This window comes from Populus trichocarpa, chromosome 10 (genome assembly GCF_000002775.5).
Source record: "Populus trichocarpa isolate Nisqually-1 chromosome 10, P.trichocarpa_v4.1, whole genome shotgun sequence".
Lineage (NCBI taxonomy): Eukaryota > Viridiplantae > Streptophyta > Magnoliopsida > Malpighiales > Salicaceae > Populus > Populus trichocarpa.
In genome coordinates, this window is record NC_037294.2 from 12,103,404 (window position 1) to 12,129,231 (window position 25,828).

The window sequence follows — 25,828 nt, forward strand, 5'->3', positions numbered from 1 at the left end:
TTAAAAATTATTTTTAATATTAATATATCAAAATAATTTAAAAATATTTAAAAAATTTAATTTGAAACGATTTTTTTTCTTTAAAAATTAATGAAAAACCGGTTCAATCACAGTCATGGATAGCACCTGAAAGGGATAAAAATTTTCTGTAGTTTTCTGATAACAATAAAGTCCAACTCCCGAGAATATATCGATTGCGAAATCTAAGGGTTTGTTGAGCTTCATTGGCTTCCTTGTGAATGTCAAGAAATTATTGATCCATTTGTGGTCCATACAATGCTTTCTTCTTGTTTGTTCTTCGCCACTCCCTGGTCTTATTCGGATGTCACCGTGTTTTTGCCTTTCAATGCTATTGACTTTTGGCTTGGTGTTTACTTTGAAAGCTTTGCTGCTTGATAAGGATTTTAGGTGTCTTGACATGAGAATTTTTGCCAAAAAACTGCCTTGGTTTAATGGAAATATAGGGACCTCGTTAGTCGTTATAGCTTGGCCATTTCACATAGGAAACAAGAGTAATTGCTCATGTAAACCTTTCGTGAATTTTTGCTGTCTTTATACTATAGTTTGTTCTTGTGGGTTGCCAAGCGTTATCATCACGATACTACACAGTACACACTGCTCGAAGCAATCCACCCTTTCCTTTCTCTTCGTTTAGCAGGGGAGCAGTTCTCCAGCTATCTAATAGCACTTAAATTTAGGTTTTTTTTTTATTATAAAAAACTGGTACAATTATCAAAGTGAGTGCGGTTCTTGTTAGGCTACCATTAAGCGCAGGAATATTCTCCTTCGAACCTTGCATGCCTGGTGATTGTGGGTTGGTCAGTCATATAGATTGCAGAGAGTATTTGCATTGTGCTACCAAAATTACCTAAAACCATAGAGTCAAAAGAAAGGAACACACCAAATTCTTGGTCCGTAGGTACTGCTTATAGACTTTATGTGGTATTTTACAACATTTCTAAAGTTTGACTGTTTCCCCATTTCTTAACCAAATATTTGATTTTGAGCTTGGACTGGACATGCATGTTTTATCAAGTTGCCGGTCAACTCTGGCAAGTGGGAGGCGGGCTCGTAGCAGGATTCTTTTCTTTCCTCTCAATTTTTTGTTCAGCAGGACTTTGCATCAGATAAATAAAATATTGGAGGGCCAAAAGTAGAACATTGAAATTACTTCACCAACCACCATCTTGCCTGGAAATTAAAGGCAAAAAAAAGAAGGAAAGAAAATGGCGCCTTGCACAGAAATCTCAATACAGATGCCAAAGGAGGGAGGGCCCATTCGGGGAGTCACTCAAAATATGACCACAGAATGCTCCCTTTGCACTGTGAGATAATTGGTAGTGCTAGTAATATTTTAGAAGTTCTCTTTTCTTCACCGGTTACCTCTGGCAAATCCCAACTGGGTGCAAAGAACTTTTGGTTTGTTTAGGTCATATTAAATAATTTTGATAGATAAGCACGAACCCTGCAATCAATTCCAGTGCCAGTGGCGCACTAGTTACTATGATGATTTTGACCAATAGAGGTTGCCAGACGTGCAAGAAAATGAACCGCCATGACATGGATCTACGTTCAATATGTTAAACAAGAACACTTGATGCAAACACAAACCCGTTTGCCAGCAAATGAATCCAAACAAGATTTACTTCCACTACTAGAAGTGGGGATGCCAAAAGGCCCAAAACCGTTGTCATCACAACGACAGAGAAAGCAGGGCATGTTGCGCTAAGTCCTTCAGGTGGCGAAAGCACAATCACAAGTATCTTTCACAAACCAATGCGTGATGAGTTATTCCATTCAAGTATTTCTTAAGACAACATGCTGTTAGTCCCTTTACGTGTCCTCTATGCCGAGTTTGACACGACACCCATGCCTTAGCGTCGATATAATGTCATTATGGTCATTGAATTTGCTATTTTATTCAAATCTAGTGTTCTTGATGGCTATCGGCATGATACCAATTTGTAAACTTCAGGAGTTCTAGACTTCAACCTATGCTGGAACCTATACCCATCCAGAGAAAATAAAAAAAGAAAAAGAAAAGCTCCATTAACTGGTTCACGAAATAGGAGCACGAGGCATGTCCTCGTCCAATCCTTTTACTGAGAAAAAGGCAGCACTGAAATCAAAGCCAAAATCTCCAAAAAGTGTTTTGACACCACAAAGCATGAGTGAATTAACCACTGACAACAAAATGCTTCAAGATTTACTAGGAACCTCATTTTACAAATCCTCGAATCTGCCCTCTTTTAGCAAGTTTCCTAATTAGGAAGATTGGATGAAAGGATTTTCCAGACAAAAATTCTCATGCCTTTTCCTGAAAAATCCTTTAGTGGAGTCACTGGTCTTACATGAGCTACAATAGAGTGCCTCTCTGGCTCTGTTGCCAACCTGATCTGATCAGTTTATCTTGCGAGAGCTGGGGATTTGCAATTAACACTCATTTTCTTCACAATATCATCACAAGAAACTCGAAAGTCTTCACCTCCTCATCCGTGTCTCCATGGCAATACGTTGTTCATTTCATTTTACGATTTTCTTCCAACAGTAATGCCAAAATTCAAACATTTAAGATTTAATGTAAAATCTATCCGCTGCATTTAAAGCCTTTGAACTCAGAATCCTTAATCTAAAGGATCCAATTATCCAATCCAGTAAAAACAAAGAACAGGGATTCTAATTCCAATTCATTAAAAGTGAATGCGACAGCCTTGAAGATCGAGAACGCAGGGTGTGAAAATGTGATGCCCGGGCATCTGTAATTTCAACGCCAAGGAAAATAAGAAGATGGCTGCTGACAAAACTAGTTGTAGCACTGACTTGAGAGGAAATTATTCATCTAGTCAGAAAGTAGAGGTGAAGTCTAGAATACACGTTCTGGGATTCAAGAATCACGAGTATATTACAAACAGAACGTAGTGAATAACTGTTTCGAACATGTCAGGAAAAAAAAAACCAGGAGATGAAAATGTACATGAATCTTAAAAGTAAACTACAAATTGACTAATGCAATCAACTACATCTAACGGGAAACAGAACGGCATGCTGAGACTAATGAATATTGCAGCATGAATAGCAAAGCTTTTGCTTTGAATCCTACGAAAGAAGTCTATAAAATATTCCTAGGAAAAAAAACTTTGAAACAAACGATCCTTACCTTGTGAAAAGTGTGAAATACACATCTGAAATCTGAATTATGAATCAAAGGCATGTTTATCTTAGTGAAAAATCGATAGCAAATATTCAAATTTAAAACGTAGTCCAAGATTTTTTTAAAAAAATTAATGTGAAAAAGCTATAACCAAGCCTAGAAGCATTTCCACGGCCATGATTTCTTTTTTCAAAATTAAGTCTGATCATTTCAGGCAATTTTTAGAAATAAATTATTTGGTATATTCTCCATAGATCACCCTACCATGTAACAGTCAACATTTAACTCGTTTATTTTGCAGTTCCAATTGGAAATTTAGAAGAATGACTTGTTCTGAAGGCTCACCGAGTACACAGCTTTTGATGATTGAATATAAACATAAAAGCTTGCAGACAGATACAAACACAACTGTATTTACGGAGGGAAGAATTTGATTTCAATCAATAACAATATCACTTTGGATTTCCTATTCAGCATCCACGAAATCAAAATCTTACGACCAATGAGCACTCATAACATGATGACATCTTTTAACATAAATGGAACACTATCTCAAGAAAATTAGTATTAAATATCAGGCATTGGACTCCATGTCATCTTCTATCTCACGCACAGCTTGAAGGGGACCACCACCAAACATGTAGCCACTGTCCGAGAGATTATTTAGAGGACCATTTCCAAATAAACATACCTGTGGCTCAGTCTTATTCAAGCAGTCCCACTCATCATCAGACAGAGACCAACTAAAAATGTCTATGTTTTTCATTATGCGATCCGACTTAAGGCTACAAGGTAAGACACTGGTGCCTCTCTGCATTCCCCACCGTAAAATAACCTACAACAGATATACACTCAACCTGTCAAGCTACATGAAGTAATGCAAAACATTTCTTTTAACTCTTTAATGAATCATAAAATCGTGTTTGCAAGTCAAAACCATGTTAATTTTATTTGAGCTTTAGGTACACTGTCCACTTTCTCATCAGACAGGCCCTTTTTCTCGTTGCAGCTAAAATCCGGAAAGAGTTTCACATTTTGCAGTGGCCACCTGAGTCAGATTCCAAAAGTCACCAGGGGTATTGGTGTGTGTTTTTATATACATATACTTCGCCTCTAGTTGGAAATCAGAGTGAGAAAAAAACAACATTAATAATTTAAAAATCCTACAATTGGTTTGGGGGTGAATCTGTCAAGAGAGTTGGATTTGAAACAGAACTGCACTTTCTGAACTTGAGAAGAAATTGGAAAATACAAAAGGTCAGCAAATGCAAAGGAGAAGAGAGCAGACGAAATAATAGGATGACAATCACATAAAAATGCTGACTAAAGCAGCCATAACATGAATCATTTTCGAGGGGAGGGGGGAGCACTACCAGGCAAGGTTGTGCAAGGAACATAATATTTTATTTTTTTCTGAAAAAGAAGAAGAAGAAATACCACCATATCAATAATATCAGAAAAGAGCCACCACATAATACAGAAAAAGCCTTATGCATGCACAAATTGATTACTGGAAGAAAATTGATCTAATAATAACAATAAAAAAGCCCGAGCTATGAATTAAAAAGGAAAATCTTTCAGTAATTAGCCTATCTTCAGCTGCAAGTAACTTTCAATTTGTTTTTTCAATGAACTTCTACAAAAAATAGACCATTTTAGCAATGGTTTTGAAGTTATGATATCCTGCAAACCAAAAGGAACTAAATGCTTATGTTAACTTTAAAAAATGAGTTTCAGCTAGTTAAGATGGTCACTAATGAGATTTATAACAACTCGCTGTCAATCCCCTGTTCCAACATGAAACAGATGCCTATCATAAATGACATACAGAAAATAAAAACAAAATGAATACTTGAGATCATCTGCAGGTGCTCAAATTATACTTTAGAGCTCCATTAATTACAAGATAATTACTTCAAACCACCTTTGATTTAATTTATGGCAGTTGACCAAGACAAAAATACAGTGACCTGATAGTATAAATTGGCCCTGATAACAACAATGTTGAACCCTAAGAAAAAATTACTACACGGGGGCCTTTATGTTTCTTTCATCTTGTTGGATGAACATGTGTTACTTGGATTAAGAGTAAGGCAATTGGTGCTCATCCAACTTGAATGGATCGAAGCAAACTAATTAAAATCTGCAAAGAGCTCTTTGTTTTGCTTTATCTTTTTCAACAATATATCGTAAACTTTTTCTCAATTCAACTTAACGTTTAACCAATTTTGAAAATCATAGTCCGAACCATTTTCAAGGTGTGGTTTTCACAATTAGACCAGGGACCAAATAGTGCATTCATAAAGAGGAGATCAGAATATAAAAGCTCATATTAAGGCTGAAAAGGAGGTGATCAATTTTAATGAAATAACACTTTGAATTGCACTCTTGTGTTTTCTGCACTCCCTCCATTCTCTTCTGCTCTTTCTTCTCCCATTTTCTCTTCATGTTTTTTTTTTATATTAATGAACATAATTTACAGGAAACATCAAACAGGTTTCAGAGCTAAAACTGTAAAAAATAATCCAAATGATCATGGAACTTTCTCAAACCTGCTACAAGAACAGGAACCATACTTTGACCCCTAGTGATATACTATAACAACACACAAAACAATATATAGATAGCTTTAAGTCAATTTTCAATTTTCTTAAAATCTGATCCATTTATTGCAGGATGAGGATAAGTCCACACTCTTGAACAGAAATGATTCGTGAGGAGCATATCAGTGTACCGGGGATCAGAAGAATATTAATTTTCATTACTTGCACAAGAATCATTAAATTTCAGAATCCACCTTTTATTTGTCAATATCTGTTCAGACTAGTTTGGCATTCAATCCTATGTTGGAAATACTTCTTAATATTTGTAAATCTTATTTTAGAAAGAAAAAAATATTAATGATCATCGTAGTTTTAAAAAACATAAATATCAAACTTTTAGATATATTGTTTGGGTATTACAGGGATAATAACAAAATATGAGCTCATTGGAAGAAATGTGAACTTATTGGTCATAATGTTTTTTAAAATGAACTTATTTGTACTTTTCCCTACTCAATTTTAAGACCCATGCAATTCATGCTCAATTAAATAAGGCCTGGAACCTCCAGGCGTATCCCTTAACAATCTGAGGAAGCAAATGAAGTCCTCACAATTTATGCGCTGTCAGCATCTTTTCTCTAGTTTTCAGGAACCAATTCAAGAAAAAAAAAATCTCCCCTAGTTTTCAAATCTGACCTTAACATTAACATTCGGATAAGCACATACATATTCTTAGTCAGTATATCCAGGTGCTCTATCACTAACAAAAATATTAGCACTGCAGATGGCATTTGATATCCAGAAACAAGAGAATTGCAACATTCTAGACAGACTCATGGATGTGCCAGTGGAAGTTACAAGGAAAACACAAAGGTTAATTAAATCAATTTGAAGTTGGTTTCAAAAAGTCTAATCTACAATACCTTCCATTCATATCTGAGAAAACCTTCATATTCTCAGATTCTGGGGCAAAAGAAAATAGTGTATACAGGTGGCTACAGCTATTTGAGGCAAGCATTGCATCAACAAAAAACGTCAACATAACATGTAGGATTAAAGGAATCGGTATGACAGATATAAGAAAGTGGTGGAAAACAGAGTAAAACATTACCTGTTCAGGTGTCTTCTTGTGTCTTTCTGCTATCTCTGAGACAACACACAATTTCAGCATGGGCCCATGTACTGATCTTGACCTCCTGAATGATATGCGAGGAGTGCCAGGTTCATCTTCCCCTGATCCGCTATCAGATGGTCCAGGGCTCCATGTGGGAACCCCTAATGGTGTGTGAGCAGATACATGAATACCCTTCAATTGACAGAACTTAACCAGTTCTTCTTGCCTCCAAAAAGGATGCAACTCAACCTAATAAAACTACTAAATCAATCAAGAAACTCACATTTGTGGAAAAATCTTTATTTACAATGAAAAAACAGTGAAGAAAAAAAATGGGAATAACAATAAAAGATAAATTACATGAAAAACTGTTTTATTGTAAACATTCACTGTTGTCATCTCATGACATGCAACAAAAGAGAGTGAATGGAGAGGTATGACAAGATACTAAAATGAGTTCTCATTTTATGAGAATAGGATGTCTTTAAGGAAAATCAGCATGGCAGGCTTGAATCAAACTCTTCTTAACCTTAGAAATGTTGAAATCTCAACCATACGTCATTTGTGATGAAATCTCAACCATATGTCATTTGTGAAACATGTCACTTTTTTATTCCTCTCTAAACTATTTCTACTTAGCACCAAATCATAGACCAATCTTAAAGCTTTCTATCACCGTTGCATCATGAATCCCTCATTTTCAATAAGACAACCTTTTGGCGTCATTCTAAACAATTTGATTCTATCTAAATCCTCTTGCTGTTATACTGAATGCAAAGCATTGACATATCACCAACTAAACCATACATCCTAATTTATTATTATTCTGCCCAGCAAGAATTTATCTCTTCATATACTAACTGCCACCCTCGCTTGTTATGAAGTTTGAGCTCCCTAGACAAATCCTCCTTCCTCGACTCTTTCTATCTCGTTATATATTTTTGTGTATGCAACATTGCATCTTCTAACTTCCTATTAATTAATGTGCCATTTAAAAGTTTTACGATAAGAAGGAGAAGATGCACAGGATCTAAATAATTACTCGTAGATTCACACATTTTAAGAAATAAAATGCTACAACAATTCAAAAGTAGTGTATACACTAAAAATCTCCAATAAAAGACCATCACATATCAAAGGGGTGGCAGATATGAAATTAGATGTGCAACTGAGATCTACCGATGACATCATGCAGATATAAAATTAGAAGGCACGGAATGCTATATACTATATTGATGGTTCAAAGAAGTTCAGAAGAGGAAACAGGTTGTTTCAAGTTTGGACTCAAGTGTAATGCGAAACTTAAAAGAAAGACGCATTGGATGGTGATGGTGGCTTCGGAAAGTCCCATTTCAGGCCATCTTTAGATCCAGGAAAATGGTTCTCTTGATGGAAGGAGTAGAACATGAATCTGCTGTTTTGAGATAGTTGTTGGTCCTTGTTTATTGGAAAGGAGGAGGTACACATTTGTCTAAATCAATAAAGGAACAACCTGTTATGAAAATCTGTTCAAAATGGATAGCAGAAGCTAATAAGAATGATGAGCCAACCTGATTGACAGCAGGCACCACTTTCGCAAATTTCAGCAGCTCTTTGATCTGCTGGACACTGAAATTGCTGACACCGATAGCTCTCACAAGACCCAAGTCAACAAGAGCTTCCATGGCTTTCCATGCTTGCTTCAACCGATTCAAAAACTGCCTATGCTCACTCCCCGACTTCGAAGGAGGATCAGTTGCATCACCAAAAGCCGAGCTATCAGGCCAATGCATCAAATAAAGATCCAAATACGAGACTCCAAGATTCTTAAGCGAAACCCTCACATAATTTTCAATTTTATTAAGGGAATTCATAGTACAGTAGAGCTTAGAAGTCAAGAAAACATCCTCCCTCTTCAGTGAAACATTGAATGCTTCGCCCAGTGCTTCCCCAACTTCAATCTCGTTACCATAAAGATGTGCACAGTCTATATGACGGTAACCAACAGACAGGGCAGTTCTCACAGCTTCAACGCAGAGGTCACCACCACTCTGCCATGTTCCAAGTCCAATGGCAGGGATTTTGGCTCCTGTGTTCAGCACAAAGTGACTTCCTACTACCCCAGTTTTCCCTTTCATTTTTTCAATCTTGTTTCAACCAACAAAGATTCTACAACCCAAAAACCCAGAAACCAAAACTTGAAGGATGCAACAACTCAATCCAAATCCAACAATATAACAAGTAGGAACTGGAGAGATTGTAAAATCCAAAATCTTAGGAATGGATATGGAGAGTCAAACAAGAACCCATGGATCAACTAATACAAAAAAGAAAAACCCAGTTGAAATGTAATGGAATCAAAATCATCCAAGCAAGAAGAACAACAAATATTCTCAATCGAAAAAAATAGTTGACTAAACAAAGCCCACCTTGTGTTTGTCAATTTACCAGTTAAGAGGAGGAAATTCAATAAAGAACACAGTAATTCCAACACGAAGTCGCAAAGACTAAAACAATACAAGTAAATAAAGACTCGGATGGATAAATGCCTTTGTTTAATAGTTAGCAAAATGCCCCAGGTCTGGTCGTGGTGGTCAATAACGGCGCCAAGAAAGAGCACCAAAGAAAACCAACTGCACCAAAACCCACCAACTTTTTTAAAAAAAAAATAAAAAATAAAACATCCACATGCTTAGCTGTGCTGTAAAATCAATATGCTTCCGCAGGAATGCATGATACAAAAAAAAAAATTCAATGAATATGCAAGTATGCTCAACATATTACTAATACATAAGGCAATTTCTACATTTCCTACCAAAACAGTCTTCTTTCTCTTAAGAACGATTTTTATTTTTTATTTTTTATTTTTACAAACGTAATTGGAACGGAAGCGATATCCCATCATACCTAGATTACATAAATAGCCAATTAATTCATGAACTTGGGGGGAGAGTGGTGAATAAGAAATGAAAAATAACCAATTTTTTTATTTTTTAAACTGTTAAAAATGAATAATTCTGTATTGAAAATATTCTATCAGAAGAAAAAATAATAACAAAAACTTGAATCTAGATTATTTCGATTTACATTTTTCATTTTTCACAAGTTTGATTCCATTTCGTTCAATTGAGTTTTGAAAACGCAAACAAAATACGGTATTAACGGGAGAAACATTGATGCATCCAACTCGCATTAACTCATTGACGGGAGAAACAATGGAGAGCAAACCGGATTATATGTTTCTTGTTTTCTTAAGTTTCATCTATTTCGCTTCTTTAGCGCATATATATATATATATATAATATTTTTATTTTTTATAAATTATTTTTAACAAATCACATCAAAAAAATTATAAAAAAAATTATAAAAAAAAATTAATCTTTTTTACAATCAACCGTTTGTAACGCTATTCTAGATCCTAATTTATTAAGTTAAAAGAGGCGTGCCGTGTTGCCTTATGTTTTCTTCAGGAGGCGTGCCGTGTTCCCTTATGTTTTGTATGTTTTGTTTATACCCCAAGCGGAACAGGTAGTCGAAGCTTCACTCACATAAATGATCGAAGAAGTTGTCTCTCGCTAGTGTACAGAACCATCCCTTTCACTCCCGCCAAGGAAACCGCCTCTATCCAATTTCTCTCGGCCCAAGTACGAGAATAATCGGAGTAGTGTTTTGCGTAAAATCACGACTCCATTTTTGAAAGCGATCCATCGGTCGAGAATTCTTTTATGCCCTCACGTATGCAGTGACGAAACTGGTATCTTGTGCTGGTATTTGAAAACAATAGGTGATGCTAGTCGTTGTATCCATAAAAAAAACTTCGAACGATGATTTTCATATCAGAAATACTTTTATAAGCAAGTTAAAATGATTGATTTACTTTTGATGGAGACCTCAATCAACAAATTTTGAATGTCACACCTCGTCGACCTAATATTTAATTTGTTGTTGGGTAAATTATTAACTAGAAATATATATAATCCTTGGTAAACTAAGTATGATTATATATGAGTGGATTTTTTTCAATTTTAAGATGAGTGATAATCGCATCATCTTTAGCATTAAAAAGACCATGCAAAAACAAATGAAGACTCAAAATATAATCATTCATATTTGAAGAATCAGAACTGTTAAAACATTAATTAAAACAAATTTTAATAGTTATTCGTATTTAAAAAACACAGTACTTTAGAATTGGTCTCGCCTCTGTTTTTCAATATCTAATGGACTCCCTAGGCTTGATATATTTTCTTTTGAATAATGGGCTTCTTAATGGTTGATAGAACATTAGCCTTTTGAGCTATAATTGTGTTTTATTGTAGAGTATGTGTTTTAGAGTATTGTTTAAAAAAATATTAAATTCATCTATTTTTAGAATTTATTTTTGGTTATGATATGTTAATATTAGAAATTATTATATATATATATATTAGTTTGATGCATTTATAATATGTTAACCATTGATTTTTAATATGTTCTCTACCCAGTAATATACTAAATCTTATCTTCAATTAACAACCCATCTTCTAAATGGATTCGATTAATCAAAAAACAAAATCTTATTGAATGCTGCCAAAATCCCATGTTTATACAAGCTAATTCCATTTTAAAAAAAGTGACATCCTCAATCTCAGAAACCAACTTATGCACAATTTCTTTTAAAAAGAGAGAGGTGTTCCTTCTATCTTAGGTAATGTTTGGTATTATGATATGAGTTGTTTTTTAAATTATTTTTTTACTTAAAAATATATTAAAATAATAATTTTTTTATTTTTTAAATTTTATTTTTAATACTAGCACATAAAAACAATTGAAAATACCAAAAAAAAAATTAATTTAGAAGGTACATAAGGTGGGATTGGAGAGTTTACAAAACTGTGTTATTACGACATGTTGCGGTTTACTGCAACTCAATCAATGTATACATATACAGATTAACAAGCAGGAAAATTTTTATTCTCTATATAGACACCATGCAATTATTCTATTTGCTCATCCTACCCCAAATAAGCATGCTTCCTTTAAACCTGGCACCATTTTTAATTATTTTCACGATCTCAACCATGTTTAATATTTTCTTTTTTTTTCTACAAGTGGGATTTTTCTCGTTTCTGTGGCTCTAGACTACATTCACACTCGTGTGAACCTGGTTGGATCTTATGAGCGGTAAATGTTGCTAAAAACCTACCATTCAAAATGTTGCCAAGAAAATAACTAAAAACCTACCATTCAAAATGTTGCCAAGACCAGATAGGTAGAGCTTGAAACCAAACGGACATCTATCTGCCAGTCAACCTTCATAAATCTATTAACTCCTTTCGATGAGACCAAACTCAACAGAACGGAAATCTTTTAGCTTAATGAATGAATCACAGCCGAGCATGGAGAAAAAGTGAGGAGAGTCTCCCCGGTTCAGAGGCATGTTCTTGCACAGGAAATTTACCAGGTTTGTTCTTTTCCCAGCTGTAGATAATTTTCATGAATGCTTCTTGTAGAATTTGCATGACATATATATATATATATGAAACTTTCAAAAACTGAAATTTTCCATGAGCTCGATTTATATCTGTGTCTGATAACTACAACTTTCTAGAGCAATTAGCTTGATTTTAATGCTTGTTTTGTTTGGACAAACAATTATACATTTTTTTTTATAAAAGATTTGACCTAGGAAAGAGCATCCATCCACTCACAAAACTAGGAGAGAACAAAGAACATTTGACGGGTCCAGTATAAGAAACAGCACAAGCCTAAGGCACAACAAACAATTTTTCCACTATTTCTTGTGCGTGGTTGCTTGCAAAGTTATAGAAACAACAGAGCACCAAGCATAAGACATGCAGCCAGCACAGATTAGAACACTAACTGTAACACAGTCAAGTACTTAGAAGGTCATGATTTTTCAGCACATCCATGGCCTCCTACCATGAACAATTGACATTTTACATCCCATAAAATTAGCTTGCAGACTCCAATATAACAAAAACTCAACTATGGCTATCCCTTGTCTTGTCTTAGTATGATAGGCAATAGCATCTCCAAAGTGAATGGAAGCATATAAGCCATTCTTGAGAATTCCATTCCATCATACACTTACCTCCAATTCTTTTAACGTATGGGATGATACTGTGTGATACCACGTTTTGGAGGCAATTTCCTCAAAATGAAAAGAACCAAAGAAGAAGGTAAAATCTCCACCAGCTGCAAAGAAAACGTTGAAATACAGACAAATCAAAAGCACACACTTAAGAGGTAGATAGAGACTATACTTGCGAGCAGTGCAAAAATAAACAGCAGAACCATGTAATCAGTACTCTAAAGCATGCCATAGATACAAAACTCACAAAATTAGATAAAGAACAAAAAAAATTGAAAAAATAAAGAATGAGAGAGCCAAGACATAGAAGTCCACTTCAAACAGGAATCAATGAATAATATAAAGGATGGCAATGAGATAATGAATCCTAGGACCAAAGGCATATCATAAGCATTGTTCTTCGAGAACTTCTAACAACCACCTTCAGATATCCAGGAATGCACAGCTGTCATCCATGATTCTATTCAAATTCTGAAAGCATAAAGAATTCTAAGTTCACAAATTATTTTTCACAATCAGATATAATGCCAAGCCACCTCAAAAGTACCATTTGATATAAACATTCCAGCAAAGCTGATCATTCAAACAAGGTACATTTAGGAATACCAAACTCATATCATTTTCAAACACCCCAACATCTAGATCCAGATATCTTATATTCATAAACCAGCAAACATTGCAAGCATCCAAGAATTTCTCCATGTCGTGTGTGTGTGTTTGCACCTTTGACTTTACATATCCCGTGGGGAAACCATCATGGAACAGCCTTTTAAAAAAATTATGTTTTGATAAACAAAACATGCCACAAACTTGTGACCACATCACAAACTTACCAAGTAATATATGAAGTTTAGAACTGGATGATCCAACACATCAAGGTCTGCAGCTTTATCAAATGCATTAAAGCACATCTGGAGCATAAGAAAATACAGTGCAAACTATAGTTAGAGAAACTTCAGTTCTAGACATGGAATAAATTGAGCTTCAGGTCTCAGCAAAATGAATGAGACTTTCAGGGGTAACTAATTTACAATAAACATTGTCATTTAGGATAGCTAAACAGAAATATAGGCTCCAATTCTCATGTAAAGGAATGCTAGCAGCAGTCATGGTGACAACTGCTAGGAACACTTGCTCAATATAAGAGTCCACGTTGCAAAAGAATAGCAAAAGGTATTGGCACAACTGGTTAAACATCGATCAATTCATATTTATCTCCCTCTTAAAAATAAAATAGTACGAAAATTGAAAAGAAAAGGATGAATCCTCTGTGTTTGTCTCAAGACTCCCACTCTTTCCCTCCCCAATCCCTAGCTTCTTTTAATCTTCTTCCAATGTCCCAGACCAAAAACATTTCCCACTATTTAAGTTTCTTTGTCTTTGGTTGATCTCTCTACAAACCTCTCCCTTAAAAGAACTTTACAATTAGAGAAATCAGTTCTTTTTTTTCATGGCTGGATCTATTTGGAATCGACAACATTCATTTTACTTTCAGTTTTGAGTTCAACATCACCGTTTGATCTGAAGTTTCATTATGCTCAACAAGAACTTTAGCATAGTTCTTATTTGGAGGCTGGATTCATTGTTTAAGCTTGAATGAAACGATGATGCATCTTAATTTGCGAGGTTATTTAGCGGTTTTAATTTGTAAACTGATCGTCTCTGTGAAAGTTGATGCATCTTAAAGCAGATTTGGAGAAATGTTGATTTAATAGCCAACAGTTTATATCTCAGAAAGAAAACAACGTTAAAAAACATGTGTGTGTGCGCGCGTGTATATGTATATATATATATTCAAACCAGTTTCCAGTAATACATTTATAAATTATTGGCAACATGGCTTTTGATTCTGGGAGAGTGTCACAAGCGGCTGTCAAAGTGACTGCTGCTAGCATTCCCCTTCTCATGTAAGCACTTAACTGACCATTTTAAAACTTCTATATCCAATACAAGGCATAATTCCCATATAGTCAAGGGTAGAAAAGAGATCTGGAGAAACATGAATATAAACTCACCATAATGCATCTAACAAGGAAGCATGAGAAACATATGGTGGTTACATAGCCAACCTGTTCAGAAGCCAAACAGAAAAAACACTCAATAAATGAAAAACTGAGGACAGTAATGTATTGAAAGAAGAAAACCATATAGTTCGTAAAGGAAAATATTTCCTGCCACAGCAGGCGACCCTAGATTGTGGAGTCTCAGGGTAGATGCATAATAAGAGATTTAAATGAGTTTAGATTGTACATCTAAGTTTGAGGATCTTGTTTAATCTGAATCATTGAATAAACACTTTGGTTAACTGAGAGTCTAACACATCATGGAGCCATAAACTCTGGCTGCTAGATTTACAGGACAGCACTTTCTTAATATAATTACCTCTTGCAATTTCTTACGCCTCCCTTTGGATTCCACAGGGAATCGCTGCAACATTAAGAAGAGCCTGCCACAAGATGACAATTCAGAGTACAGATTCTTACATAAGAAGCGTATCTTCTAGGAGAACGAAAACCAAGCAAAAAGAGAAATCAAAGGTACATGCTAAAAGGCTATCACATACAAGTTCATCATATTGCATAACTGCGCAAACACAAACTATTGCAATTAGAAGAAAGACAGCACAATAAGTATAGATAAGTATGCAACCGCTGGCATCCTCATAAGACTTTTGAAGTGGCCCCAAGTAACTAACACTTCATCTCAGCCCACTTCATGAAAAACAGAACAACGATTGGATTCATAAAGGATCCAGTTTATGAACCTTGACCCTAGAAGTAAGATGATCAAAATGCACTACATGAATAGCATGGGGATCATAACAACAGGAGACATCATAGAAAAGTCGGATGATCTTGCTAACCAGATCTGAGCGCAGCAGCAGAGATGAAGGAATCCCCATCCCTCCTTTTTTTTTTTTTTGAATGTGTTTAGTGTCCCACTTCCTCCAGAGGAAGCAGGAGAGTCAAAAAAGATAGCAGGTGGGATAGGATACAGATAGCATCTGATTGCCATGACCCAATATGATTTACTGAGCAGTGGCTGAACTCCCACCAAGTAGAGTGAAACATGAAAAAACTGGCACAACTTAAGCAACAATCAAAACGCCTAAAATATTGCTCCAGCAGGGTCCCTTTATTAGAAAATTCCACCAGAACTCGCTCAGACGAAAATCCCATTCCATCAGATCAAAATAAATTGCAGTGGGCACTTGCTATGAAATATATCTTATAAGAACTCCAGTGGCTGTTCTTTTCTACTTTTAAGAAAAAAAAGGTGCTGTCAACCTAACCAACCTCCACCAAAAAGTAGCAGCTAACTACAAATCCATTTTAGACCTGGAATAAATCTACTTTTGAGCCTCATTCCAGGTTAAGGGAATAGCAAAATGACACAGCATTGTCATGGATTTGGCATGTCATTTAACATGGAGCTGAAACTTCCAGATGGAAATGATGTCACAAGGAAATAGTAGTTGACAAGTTGAACAGTTGCATTTTAATGGATATCTGAACCTATACCGATTAAAGCAATGGATTGGCCAAACTGCCAAACCAAAAGTAGCTGACACTATTTGGTGTCAATGCAAGAATGATACCATAACCAATGGAAATCCACTACTTTTAGTGTCATAGACAGCAATTTAGTACTGGGAAATTAAAGTGGTGTCCATGGCTTTATAGTATTCTGATAAACAAATCTGTTGCCATTTGCATACTTTGGGGTTCAATCCAAGCCCGCCTATAGCATTTGCAGAGTGAAAATATACAATTTATAATTTTTCCTAGTGCTGACACCCTATATGAAGTGCTGCGTGTATTCATCTTGATCATGCATGAAGAATATATGCAATAAGAAAACAAAAGTGGATTACCTTCCACCATAGAGTAGAAAACCAAGAGCTGCAAACAAAGACACACCTGCCAAGGATATCAATGTTAAGAACAAATTGTCTGAATTACCACTAGAGAATTACCAATTATGTAGAGAAGTTCAGCGTGTAAAGTAAAGAACCTGCAAAGAACACCTTTGATAGGATGGCAACAGTTGGAATAGTTTTCCAAGCCAACACCAACCACATAGCAATCTGGAATCGATTAAATCAAAGAATCAGAGTTGAAGCTAATATGTTGCGGATCATACTGGTCAATTTGCAAAGAGATCAATACAGCAATAACCAGTGTACCCATAGAAAGAACCAACAAACAGACACCGGGCATGCAAAGAATTTGGCAAACAGTCATGCAATGACTGAACAACTTCAAAGAGTATAATGAATAGATAGTGCATAATGTATCACACCAAATTCTCAATCCTTCAACGAATCTTAGGAATGCTGCTATGCAAAGGAAAGTGGTGTTAAGAGCCTGCAAATGTCATGTCATTATGATTGACCTTCACCAACTCAGAATTTTCAGACAATGGAAAACCAGCTGATAGGACAGTCTAGCATGCTATACTAGGTTTGCAATAGCTAAAAGCTATCGCAGGCATAACCATGGCCAGATATAATAGTTGAAATGAATGGCAAGTTAGTACAAAATTACCATGGCTTAATCTAGCTTGCTTACATAAACTTCAAAGTGAATTTTTAAAGTACTTGAATAAAAGAAAAAAGAAACAGAAAATTGTTGTCAGGTTCTGGAGCATGTGGTTGTACTTAAATATGCAAACAACGAGAAACCGGGCAATTTTGAAATTCTCTTTGGAGGAACCTAGAAGCCAGTAAGGTATGCATTTAGAAGTTTTTTCCTGAGCTAGGTGCTTGTAAACCACTAGCTTTTTTATTTCACATCATGGCTCTATATAGAAACTGTAGCATTTTATTATGGCTTATACAAGCATCCTTTGAAAGAGAATGCAACTGTGTGTAAAAGCAATTAGCAATTGGCCTGCAGTGCATACAGCCATACCATGTGGATGTTTGATGCATCATTTCACAGATTCAGTGGCAAAGAATATGATAAAGATTTTTCTGGAAACCACTGATAAAGATTATTTTCTATTCTCCCCTTCTATTTCCTGCTCTTTGCAAAGTTTAGTTTTCTTATTGCTTTAATTCAGCCCTTCAGTAATTTTTAGCCTGTAAAACAACAAATGCTCTGAATTCTTCTGAGTACTTTTTCTTTACCAAGCCCAACAAAATTGAAATCAGCCATAATAGCCTCAAATTCTTGCTGATGCAAACACACCCAATGTCCTAGTTTATCTTACAGCTTCTACTGCATCAAGCAGTTGGCATCGGACAAAGGTTATAGCTTATATCCCAACATAAGATGTAAAACCAGAAAGGCATCTCCAGATGGGACACTCGTTCCACTAATGGGATGAGAAATGGAAACCTCAATTATTTTTTTCATGTATCTGATTCTGAATAATTAAAACATTAATAATTAAACGGCACTTTGGCAAATAAGGTAAAGAAGAAAAGTATCGCCTTTGCATGGAAAAGAAGAAGTATTTACACTGGTCATCCAAATAATCTAAATTGCACTATCTTGTATATACAAAGTTACTGTGAGGTCATCTTAAGAACATTCCTGGTTAAGGGTTTAACCTTTACACACACTTCAATAACATTTGAAAAGATTAGCTAAATACGGGAGAAAAACTGCAACAATATTACAGTACATAACATTCCTTGAATGAAGCTTACTAGCTTTCACATAGAAAGAATTTGACTTTCAACCCCTCACCTGGATTAATAGCAAAAATATGGAAAGAAAATTCACCTGAATGGTATAAACCACCGCATTAATTGTAAAGAAACTTGGCCTGAGTCCATCAGTAGATACCGCACGTGCCTGTTTAAAATATGTCAAGTCATAACAGATTTGAACCAAACATAAAATTGATAAACTGAACTGCCAGTGAAACTCAACCTGGTAGTAAATCTCTGCCCAGAACAGAACCAGAAGCGCATATGTGGTGAAGAATGCCAGACTTGGGAAATCCAGGAGGATATGTTGGAAAATCTTGAGTAACAGAAATTATCAAGTTTACCGATAAGTAACCATTGTAAACCAATTAAGTTATAAATGAGAGAGAGAGAGAGAGAGATGTAAAAGTCGAGCACCCCCATACCGGTGGATGGATGCTTTCTACATTCCGGCGAAAAACAAATAGTAGACATCGAACTGCCATATAGAAGAAGACGAAGAAACCTCAGTCAACATAACATGATAAAATCACAATGGAAAGCATATTTGTTTGCTTTGAGAATATTGAAATACAAACCCCCATTCACGAGGAAGTTGAGAAAATGAAAAACCTTCTGCGTAGTCCAGCCATATTCCGGAACTCTCAATTGTATCCTTATCAATTGAATCTAAAAATACAATCAAACAAATTCAAATTCCCTGCCTCTCCATCCATCAATTTAAAACCCTAGAAATTCCTAAAACTCATCATTCGCGTGTATAGATTAACAAAAGATAGATGACATGGTGCTAATTTAATACAGACATTAACAAAAAGAGAGGAAGGTGTGGCGAATGTACAAAAGCAACGGCGGCGACGAGACCGTAGAGGGCGGCCAGGACATGAAAGATGCGATCTTGCCAGAACGGTGATTCATTAATATCGTGCCACCAGCTCGAGGCCTCTTTCAATTTGAAAGAAATCACCGTCCCGGCCATTTCTGCTCCGCTGCTGCCTTTATCCATTACTCCACGGAGATATTGATTTATGCCGATTGTTTTTTTTTAAATCAAATTGAAAAGGAGAAGGAAATAAGCAACTCGATTTTTCTTTTTTTTTCTTTGATTAATTCTTGTTAGGAGCTGAGAATGGAATCTGATCACGTTATTTTGTTTCGTTTTTTCGGATTATTTTTGTTTTTATTAAGAAGAAGTTTGCTATAAAGAAAATTATAGTGAAAAACCGCCGACAAAAAAAGAAAAGAAAAGAGAAAATAGGTGGGAGAATAGAGGTGATTGATTTTAGGAGGTTTTTTTCTGGAAAATACGCCTTGTACCGCACTGGCTGTCGCCGATGGTATTTGGATGAGTTTTTGGATTTAAGACGCGTCATTCTAAGCTTCGGCTGATTTGGCACTCTTCGCCCGCACCACGTGCCTCCAACTCATATATCTTCTTCTAGGATTAATAATTGCACGCTAAATCTTACGTTTGGTTATCCGCAATTAATAAACTCTTTTGTTTTTTATTTTAAAAGTATTTAAAAAAAATTATTTATTTATTTTAAATTAATATATTTTTTTAGTGTTTATAAATTATTTTGATGTGCTGATATTAAAAATAAATTTTTAAAAATAAAAATATTATTTTAATATATTTCTGAATAAAATATATTTTAAAAAGTAACAACAATCATATTCTTAAATACCCGTTACCTAGTATATCAAGTCTAATTGATCCAATTTCTTGCTGGGGCTGGAGCCCTATGTTAAAAAAAATTATGACTCCGTTGAACTTATGAATTTACTCTTCTTCTAGGATTAATAAATAATTACACGTTAAATCTTACATTGATTATCCACAATCTTAGTGTCGACCGGGTCTAATTAATCCACTTTCTTGCTGGGGCTGGAGCCCTATGTTAAAAAAAAATACAACTAAGTTGAACTTATGAATTTACTCTTAACTTGCCCGGGTTATAACCCTCCCCTCCCCTCCATGTCCTCCATTCCCACATCCACCACCCCTGCGAACACATCGCTGCCCAAAACCCTACCACTTTTTCCCCACCGCAACATACCCCCTTGGCCACCGCAAGATCACCTCCTCTCTCTCCCCACCACAACAAGCTTTTCCCTCTCTCGCAATGTTAATTGACCTCTTGATAGACAGTGTCCCAATGATAGGATGCAAAAGGTCGGTTTGTGGAAATCATATATGTGGTTGAGTATTGGGATGCATGTCTCCAACCGGTGATTATAGAGGCAAAACACATCAAATTGACATTGTTGGAAACTGACTTCAAGACCCCCTGGTGGACGTGACAAAGAATCAATTCGTTAAGTATGCTCGAGCATATATAATACACATGTTTCAGGGGCTCATCTTTGCTAGTACTTCATGCAATGTAATACTAGTTTTTTTCCTAACATTGTTCAAGGACTTTTAGAGAACGTTTGGGAACGCGGCTGCGACTGCGTTCCCAAAAAATTTTAATTTTTTTTTTTACTAAAATTTAATATGATTTGTATGTTTTGGATCGTTTTGATGTGCTGATGTCAAAAATGATTTTTAAAAAATAAAAAAACATCATTGTCATGCATTTTGGCACGAAAAGTTATTTGAAAAACACCCGCAACCACACTGCCAAACACGCTCTTAGTCCATTTCTAACTATGGCTTGGGGCATGTTTACACATCTATACCGACAGTCATGCAAAACATGTATGAAAATGAGGAGACAAGCAACTAATTATCTACTATTGGAGAAATATAATTATTTTAAATATTTTCCATCAAATAATTTACTTTATTTATGATAATTAATTATATTTCAAGTACTAACTTAAAACTTTAAATGTAAATTAATATAGCTTTACTTACAAGAGCATCTTTATATCGGATGTTCATAGAGTTGAGGCAATAATATGTTCGAGCTTAACACCTCGAGGCAAATTACATATAGGATTTAAGTAATAATAAATTTTAATAAATTTTAAATAACACATTAATTTTTTAATAATGTATCTTTTTTATCTAGGTGTTAATAATATGTATTTTGTGTATCAATAGATTATATAGATGTTACACACAAAGAACTTGATATTATCAGGGTCGTTTGTATACTAGGAGGGGAATGATTAGTGGTTGGTGCATGCAGGGGTAGAGTAAGAAAATAAAATTAAGGGGGGTCAAATTAAAAGAATTATTCTAAAATGGCCAAGATTTCAGTTATTTTACTACTAAAACTATAAACATTGTTAAGGGAGGGGCTAAAAAAAAAACATTTTCTTAGAGGGGTCGGGGCCCCTACCTCCGCCACTAGGTGCAGGCCCCACTATATTGCTCTAACATGGTTAGGATGTTTTGCCCTTATTGGGTAATATGATAATTTGGCCTACCTCGAAACATCCTAGATTGTGTTGGTACCGGTGACGAGTTGCATTAAATTAGTTGTTAGAGTAAATGAAAAGGGAAATGATTGGTAATTCACGCAACTTGCCTAGATCCTTAAAATGCTACGAGAGATCAACTATTTATGAAACAACATCCCATAACTGGTCTAGATACTTGAATGAGATGGTATCTTCTCATAGCACGCTAGTTTATTGCACATACATGGACATATTTTCCAAGGTATGAGATTGTTTATCATGAATGTGGGTATGTAGTTAGGGAGGCAGGTCTATTTTCGAGCGTTTCAAGCTTGTTTATGAGTTAAGGTAATTTTGGTGATAATCCTGTCCACAAGCGTTATAAATGTGTCAACTAGCTAGAGTGATTTTTATATTTAGTTAACCTTGATAAATTATAACGTGTGTTGATTTTTTAATTATGTCGGGGAGAAGAATTGAGGCATATGATGTTTTTTTTTTGGCCGAGAGTTTAGAGTCTGAAAAAAATTATTCTGACCACTCTTTTAGGTGTGTCACATGCTTTTTGGTGTTTTGGCCATGGTTTCTTTGTTTTTTTTTTTTTTTCAACATCGGGTGCTGCTTGACTCTTCTACCATGCTGATGCCGCCTGATTCTTGGCTGCTTTTTGGTACCTTTGTACTTGTTTATTTCATTTTCATTTTTTTTTTTGTTTCTTAGAAAGAGAGAGGGTTCACATTTCACAAGCTTGAGCATCTATAAATATTATTTTTATTTTTTGCCCCTCTTAAGTTCTTAACTACGATACTAGCCTCGACTTCTAGTTCGAATTTTGTTACTAGTTTTTTTTAAATGTTTCATATTTACATTACTAGCTCCAATTAAAAAGAAATTTTAGTTCCTGGCTCGACATGGATGCAGTGGGAGTTATTCTAAAGAACGTAATGTTCGTTGGTAAATGTGTAATTAATTTGTTTATACATCAATTTCTGGACTATTCTTTTTGTCAGCAGATTTTCTAGTACAAGAAAAGGCACAGTGGTTCGTGAAATTGGAAGTCGAGGAAGACTATGATTTTTATTACTGTTTCCTACGTGTAAACCAAATTCTACTCGAGGTCAGAGAGTAGGACTGCAGGAGATAAATTCATTGAATTGTAAGCAACAACATACAGATTGTACGTTTTGTAGAGTATTAAGGAGGAATTAAAATCTGTTTATCCTGTGCTGGAAAAAAGTGGCCGCCGGTATACTTTGCCCCGATCAAATCTTTTGATCTTTTGAAGACATGATATCGTAATTTGTGAGACCTGAAACCCCCGAGGCCAAGGTTCAGTATCGTCCAAGCATGTGAAGAAGCTTGTGATGATTTTCACTAAATTTCATGCTACGGGGTTAAAATAATAATAATAAAATATATATTATTTTAATATATTTTTAAGTTAAAAAAATTTTTAAAAACAATCTCTATTATATTTTTAATCAGGTTCAAAAATAATATTTTAAAAAAATAATTGCGGTTGCTTTTTAAAATGTTTTTTTACTTGAAAAGATATCAAAATAATTTTTATTTTATTTTTAAATTTATTTTTAATATCATATCAAATCAATTAAAAAAAAAGTTTTAAGCTAATTTTTTTTTTAAAATTCGGTTGAAATGTTATTACAAAGAGTATGTGACAGTTGCGAGGATTGAGAAAAGTGTTTAGTAAAATTTACAGGATTACATTAATATACTTGAAATAATTAGGTAGATAACATAAAAAACCACCACAGTGGATGTATTTGAGGCTCAAAAGCCCACCGGAGCTCTCCCCTCAAGCAGGGCCTATTACGATAGTCTTGGCCACATGCAGCCCCAGTTTAGGAACATGTTTGATTTGGTATTTTTTAAGAATTTGGATTTTTTTATTTAAATTATTTTTTATATATATTTTTTAAATTATTTTGAAGTGATGATATTAAAAATAATTTTTATAAAATAAAATAATATTATTTTAATATATTTTCAAACAAAAAAACACTTTAAAAAATAACTATTATAACACTTCCAAACACCATTTCTGATCAAAGATAATTAAAAATTTAGACATGAATATATTAAAGAGAGAGGTGGAAAGTTTGTCGTTCATAGAGACGACAGGTTCCTGTTAGTAACATGCACCTTCAACAAAGCAGCAATGGAACCCCTCAATCAATCATTATTTTCACATTTTGTTGTTTTCTGTGTAATGGCATGTTTTGTATACTATAATGCTTGCTTAAACAAGATATATTTTTGTTAATCTGCGATGGGATTTAGAATTAGCGTTGCTTTAGCTATGCCAGCTGTCCGGTTTGTTTTTATATTTTAAAAATATTTAAAATTTTTTTGTTTTATATTTTACTTTAAATTAATATTTTTTTAGTATTTTCAGATCATTTTAATGTGTTGATGTCAAAAATAATTTTTAAAAAATAAAAAAATATTATTTTAATACATTTCCGAGTAAAAAATACTTTAAAAAACAACACGAAACACGCTAAATTTTGCTTGTCCATCTCTTGTAAGATCAGGTATAATGACACTGGTAAAAAATTGGTATCAATTATTATATTTTTTTTTTGAAAAAAAAAAAGATGTCAATGAACCTTGCAACTATATATAAAAAATACAGTTTTTTTTTTAAAAAAAAAATTGGAAATCTCCGGACTCGAAGCTGATTTTTTCCCTTTTCCAGACCCAGTAAATTTGACGCAAGGATGAAAATGTGTATCTAGATGGAAACGAGAGGCAAAATCACCGTTTTGCTCCCTATATACGTGGCAGATAGAACGAGGAAACTTGATTGATTTACATCAAGATATTGATTTGTCCTCCGTAAATAATTGTATTAACTAGGACGCTTTAAAAAAGACCACGGGTGTTTTTGGTAATGTGGGGAGATTAGTCTAAAATTGTGTTTTTTCCTATCACAATTTAAAAAATATTTAATTAATTAACACATCTAAATTTTACATGAATCTCACTTAAAAATTATTTTAAAAATCTTAATTCAAAAAAGTTATAATTTATAAATTTTTTTATATTAATTTTTTTAAATCATAATTACAAAAACTATTACAATATTAAATACATTTCAGAATTATGAGTGATTAATTGAAGTTTTTTGAAAAGTTTTATATATAAGCTCGTTTGAGAGTGTAATTACATTTGTTTTTCAAAGTATTTTTCACTCGAAAATATATCAAAATGATATTTTTTAAAAAATTATTTTTATATCAATGCATTAAAATGATATGAAAACATCAATAAATTATTAATTTAAAATAAATAAAATAAATTTTTTTAAAAAATACCTTTAAGATATAAAAATAAATATACACTTATGTTATTTATTGTTAGTAGAGCACCATTCTCCACCATTAAGTAATACTCTAAAAGGCGTACGGAAACTACTGTAGCTTCCCTTATTAATATATTATATTATATTATATTATAGAACTGTTTTTTTTAATGAATTTTTTTTGTTTGATTTAGTTTGTTAATGTTAAATTTTTTTTATTTAGTAACCAGATTTTCTTGATACGGATCCTGGGTTTGATGGGTTAACCTGGTTTGACGAGTTAACCCAATTTTTTTTAATTAATTTTTTTCGTTTAATTTAGTTTGTTAATGTTAAATTTCTTTCTATTTAATTATCAAATTTTCATGACACCTATCATGAGCTTGACGAGTTAACTTGGTTTTATGGGTTAACCCAATTAATTATGGGTAAACCCGTCAATTTTTTTTTATTTAGTTATCAAACTTTCATGACGCGAATCCCAAGTTTTACGGGTTAACCTGATTTGAAGGGTTAACCCAATTAATTTAGATTTTTTTTCTTTTTCTTCATTAGTTTTTTTTTCCTCTTGGTTTTTTTTAATTAATCTATTTAATTATCACACTTTTA

General features: G+C 34.2%; 2 protein-coding genes and 1 long non-coding RNA gene across 6 annotated transcripts; 1 reads left to right on the top strand and 2 right to left on the bottom strand.

Annotated features, from left to right (window-relative positions):
• Positions 1-3,546: 3,546 nt before the first annotated feature.
• LOC7462627 (NADPH-dependent aldo-keto reductase, chloroplastic) lies at positions 3,547-9,519 on the bottom strand. Of its 2 annotated transcripts, XM_052456377.1 has the most exons (4): positions 9,217-9,519; positions 8,359-9,035; positions 6,806-7,057; positions 3,547-3,986 (listed from the first exon to the last, which is right to left on the bottom strand). In XM_052456377.1, exons 2-4 carry the CDS (start codon positions 8,923-8,925, stop codon positions 3,726-3,728), a joined length of 1,080 nt encoding a protein of 359 aa, XP_052312337.1. In that variant the 5' UTR covers positions 8,926-9,035; positions 9,217-9,519; the 3' UTR covers positions 3,547-3,725. The 2 variants fall into 2 exon arrangements, with proteins under 2 accessions (XP_052312337.1, XP_002315823.3); XM_002315787.4 differs by having other exon boundaries at positions 8,359-9,519.
• Positions 9,520-12,029: 2,510 nt separating this feature from the next.
• On the top strand, positions 12,030-23,130 carry LOC112328858 (uncharacterized). 3 transcript variants are annotated; one of them, XR_002984081.2, is made up of 3 exons: positions 12,064-12,230; positions 15,302-15,418; positions 22,908-23,130. It is a non-coding gene; the product is annotated as an uncharacterized LOC112328858 (long non-coding RNA). The 3 variants fall into 3 exon arrangements; XR_002984080.2 differs by lacking the exon at positions 22,908-23,130 and adding an exon at positions 19,345-19,577; XR_002984079.2 differs by lacking the exon at positions 22,908-23,130 and having other exon boundaries at positions 12,030-12,230; positions 15,302-17,899.
• Positions 12,490-19,546, bottom strand: LOC7459074 (protein TOM THREE HOMOLOG 1). The gene is made up of 11 exons (XM_002315788.4): positions 19,382-19,546; positions 19,119-19,209; positions 18,966-19,018; positions 18,764-18,856; positions 18,614-18,685; positions 16,896-16,968; positions 16,756-16,801; positions 15,264-15,327; positions 14,897-14,950; positions 13,715-13,792; positions 12,490-12,985 (listed from the first exon to the last, which is right to left on the bottom strand). The coding sequence occupies exons 1-11, from the start codon at positions 19,544-19,546 to the stop codon at positions 12,893-12,895; spliced, it is 882 nt and encodes a 293-aa protein (XP_002315824.1). The 3' UTR covers positions 12,490-12,892.
• Positions 23,131-25,828: the final 2,698 nt, after the last annotated feature.

What these genes read in the sequence shown, in the direction of transcription:
- LOC7459074 (XM_002315788.4), bottom strand. Translation starts at nt 19,546, where the DNA reads ATGGATAAAGGCAGCAGCGGAGCAGAAATGGCCGGGACGGTGATTTCT. An exon ending in GGGCAGAGATTTACTACCAG is followed by an intron (nt 18,686 to 18,763) that starts GTTGAGTTTCAC and finishes TATTTTAAACAG; the next exon opens with GCACGTGCGGTATCTACTGA. An exon ending in TAAACTTCATATATTACTTG is followed by an intron (nt 12,986 to 13,714) that starts GTAAGTTTGTGA and finishes TTTTCTTTGCAG; the next exon opens with CTGGTGGAGATTTTACCTTC.
- LOC7462627 (XM_052456377.1), bottom strand. Translation starts at nt 8,925, where the DNA reads ATGAAAGGGAAAACTGGGGTAGTAGGAAGTCACTTTGTGCTGAACACA. An exon ending in TGGTGCCTGCTGTCAATCAG is followed by an intron (nt 7,058 to 8,358) that starts GTTGGCTCATCA and finishes TAGTTTTATTAG; the next exon opens with GTTGAGTTGCATCCTTTTTG. An exon ending in ACAAGAAGACACCTGAACAG is followed by an intron (nt 3,987 to 6,805) that starts GTAATGTTTTAC and finishes TATCTGTTGTAG; the next exon opens with GTTATTTTACGGTGGGGAAT.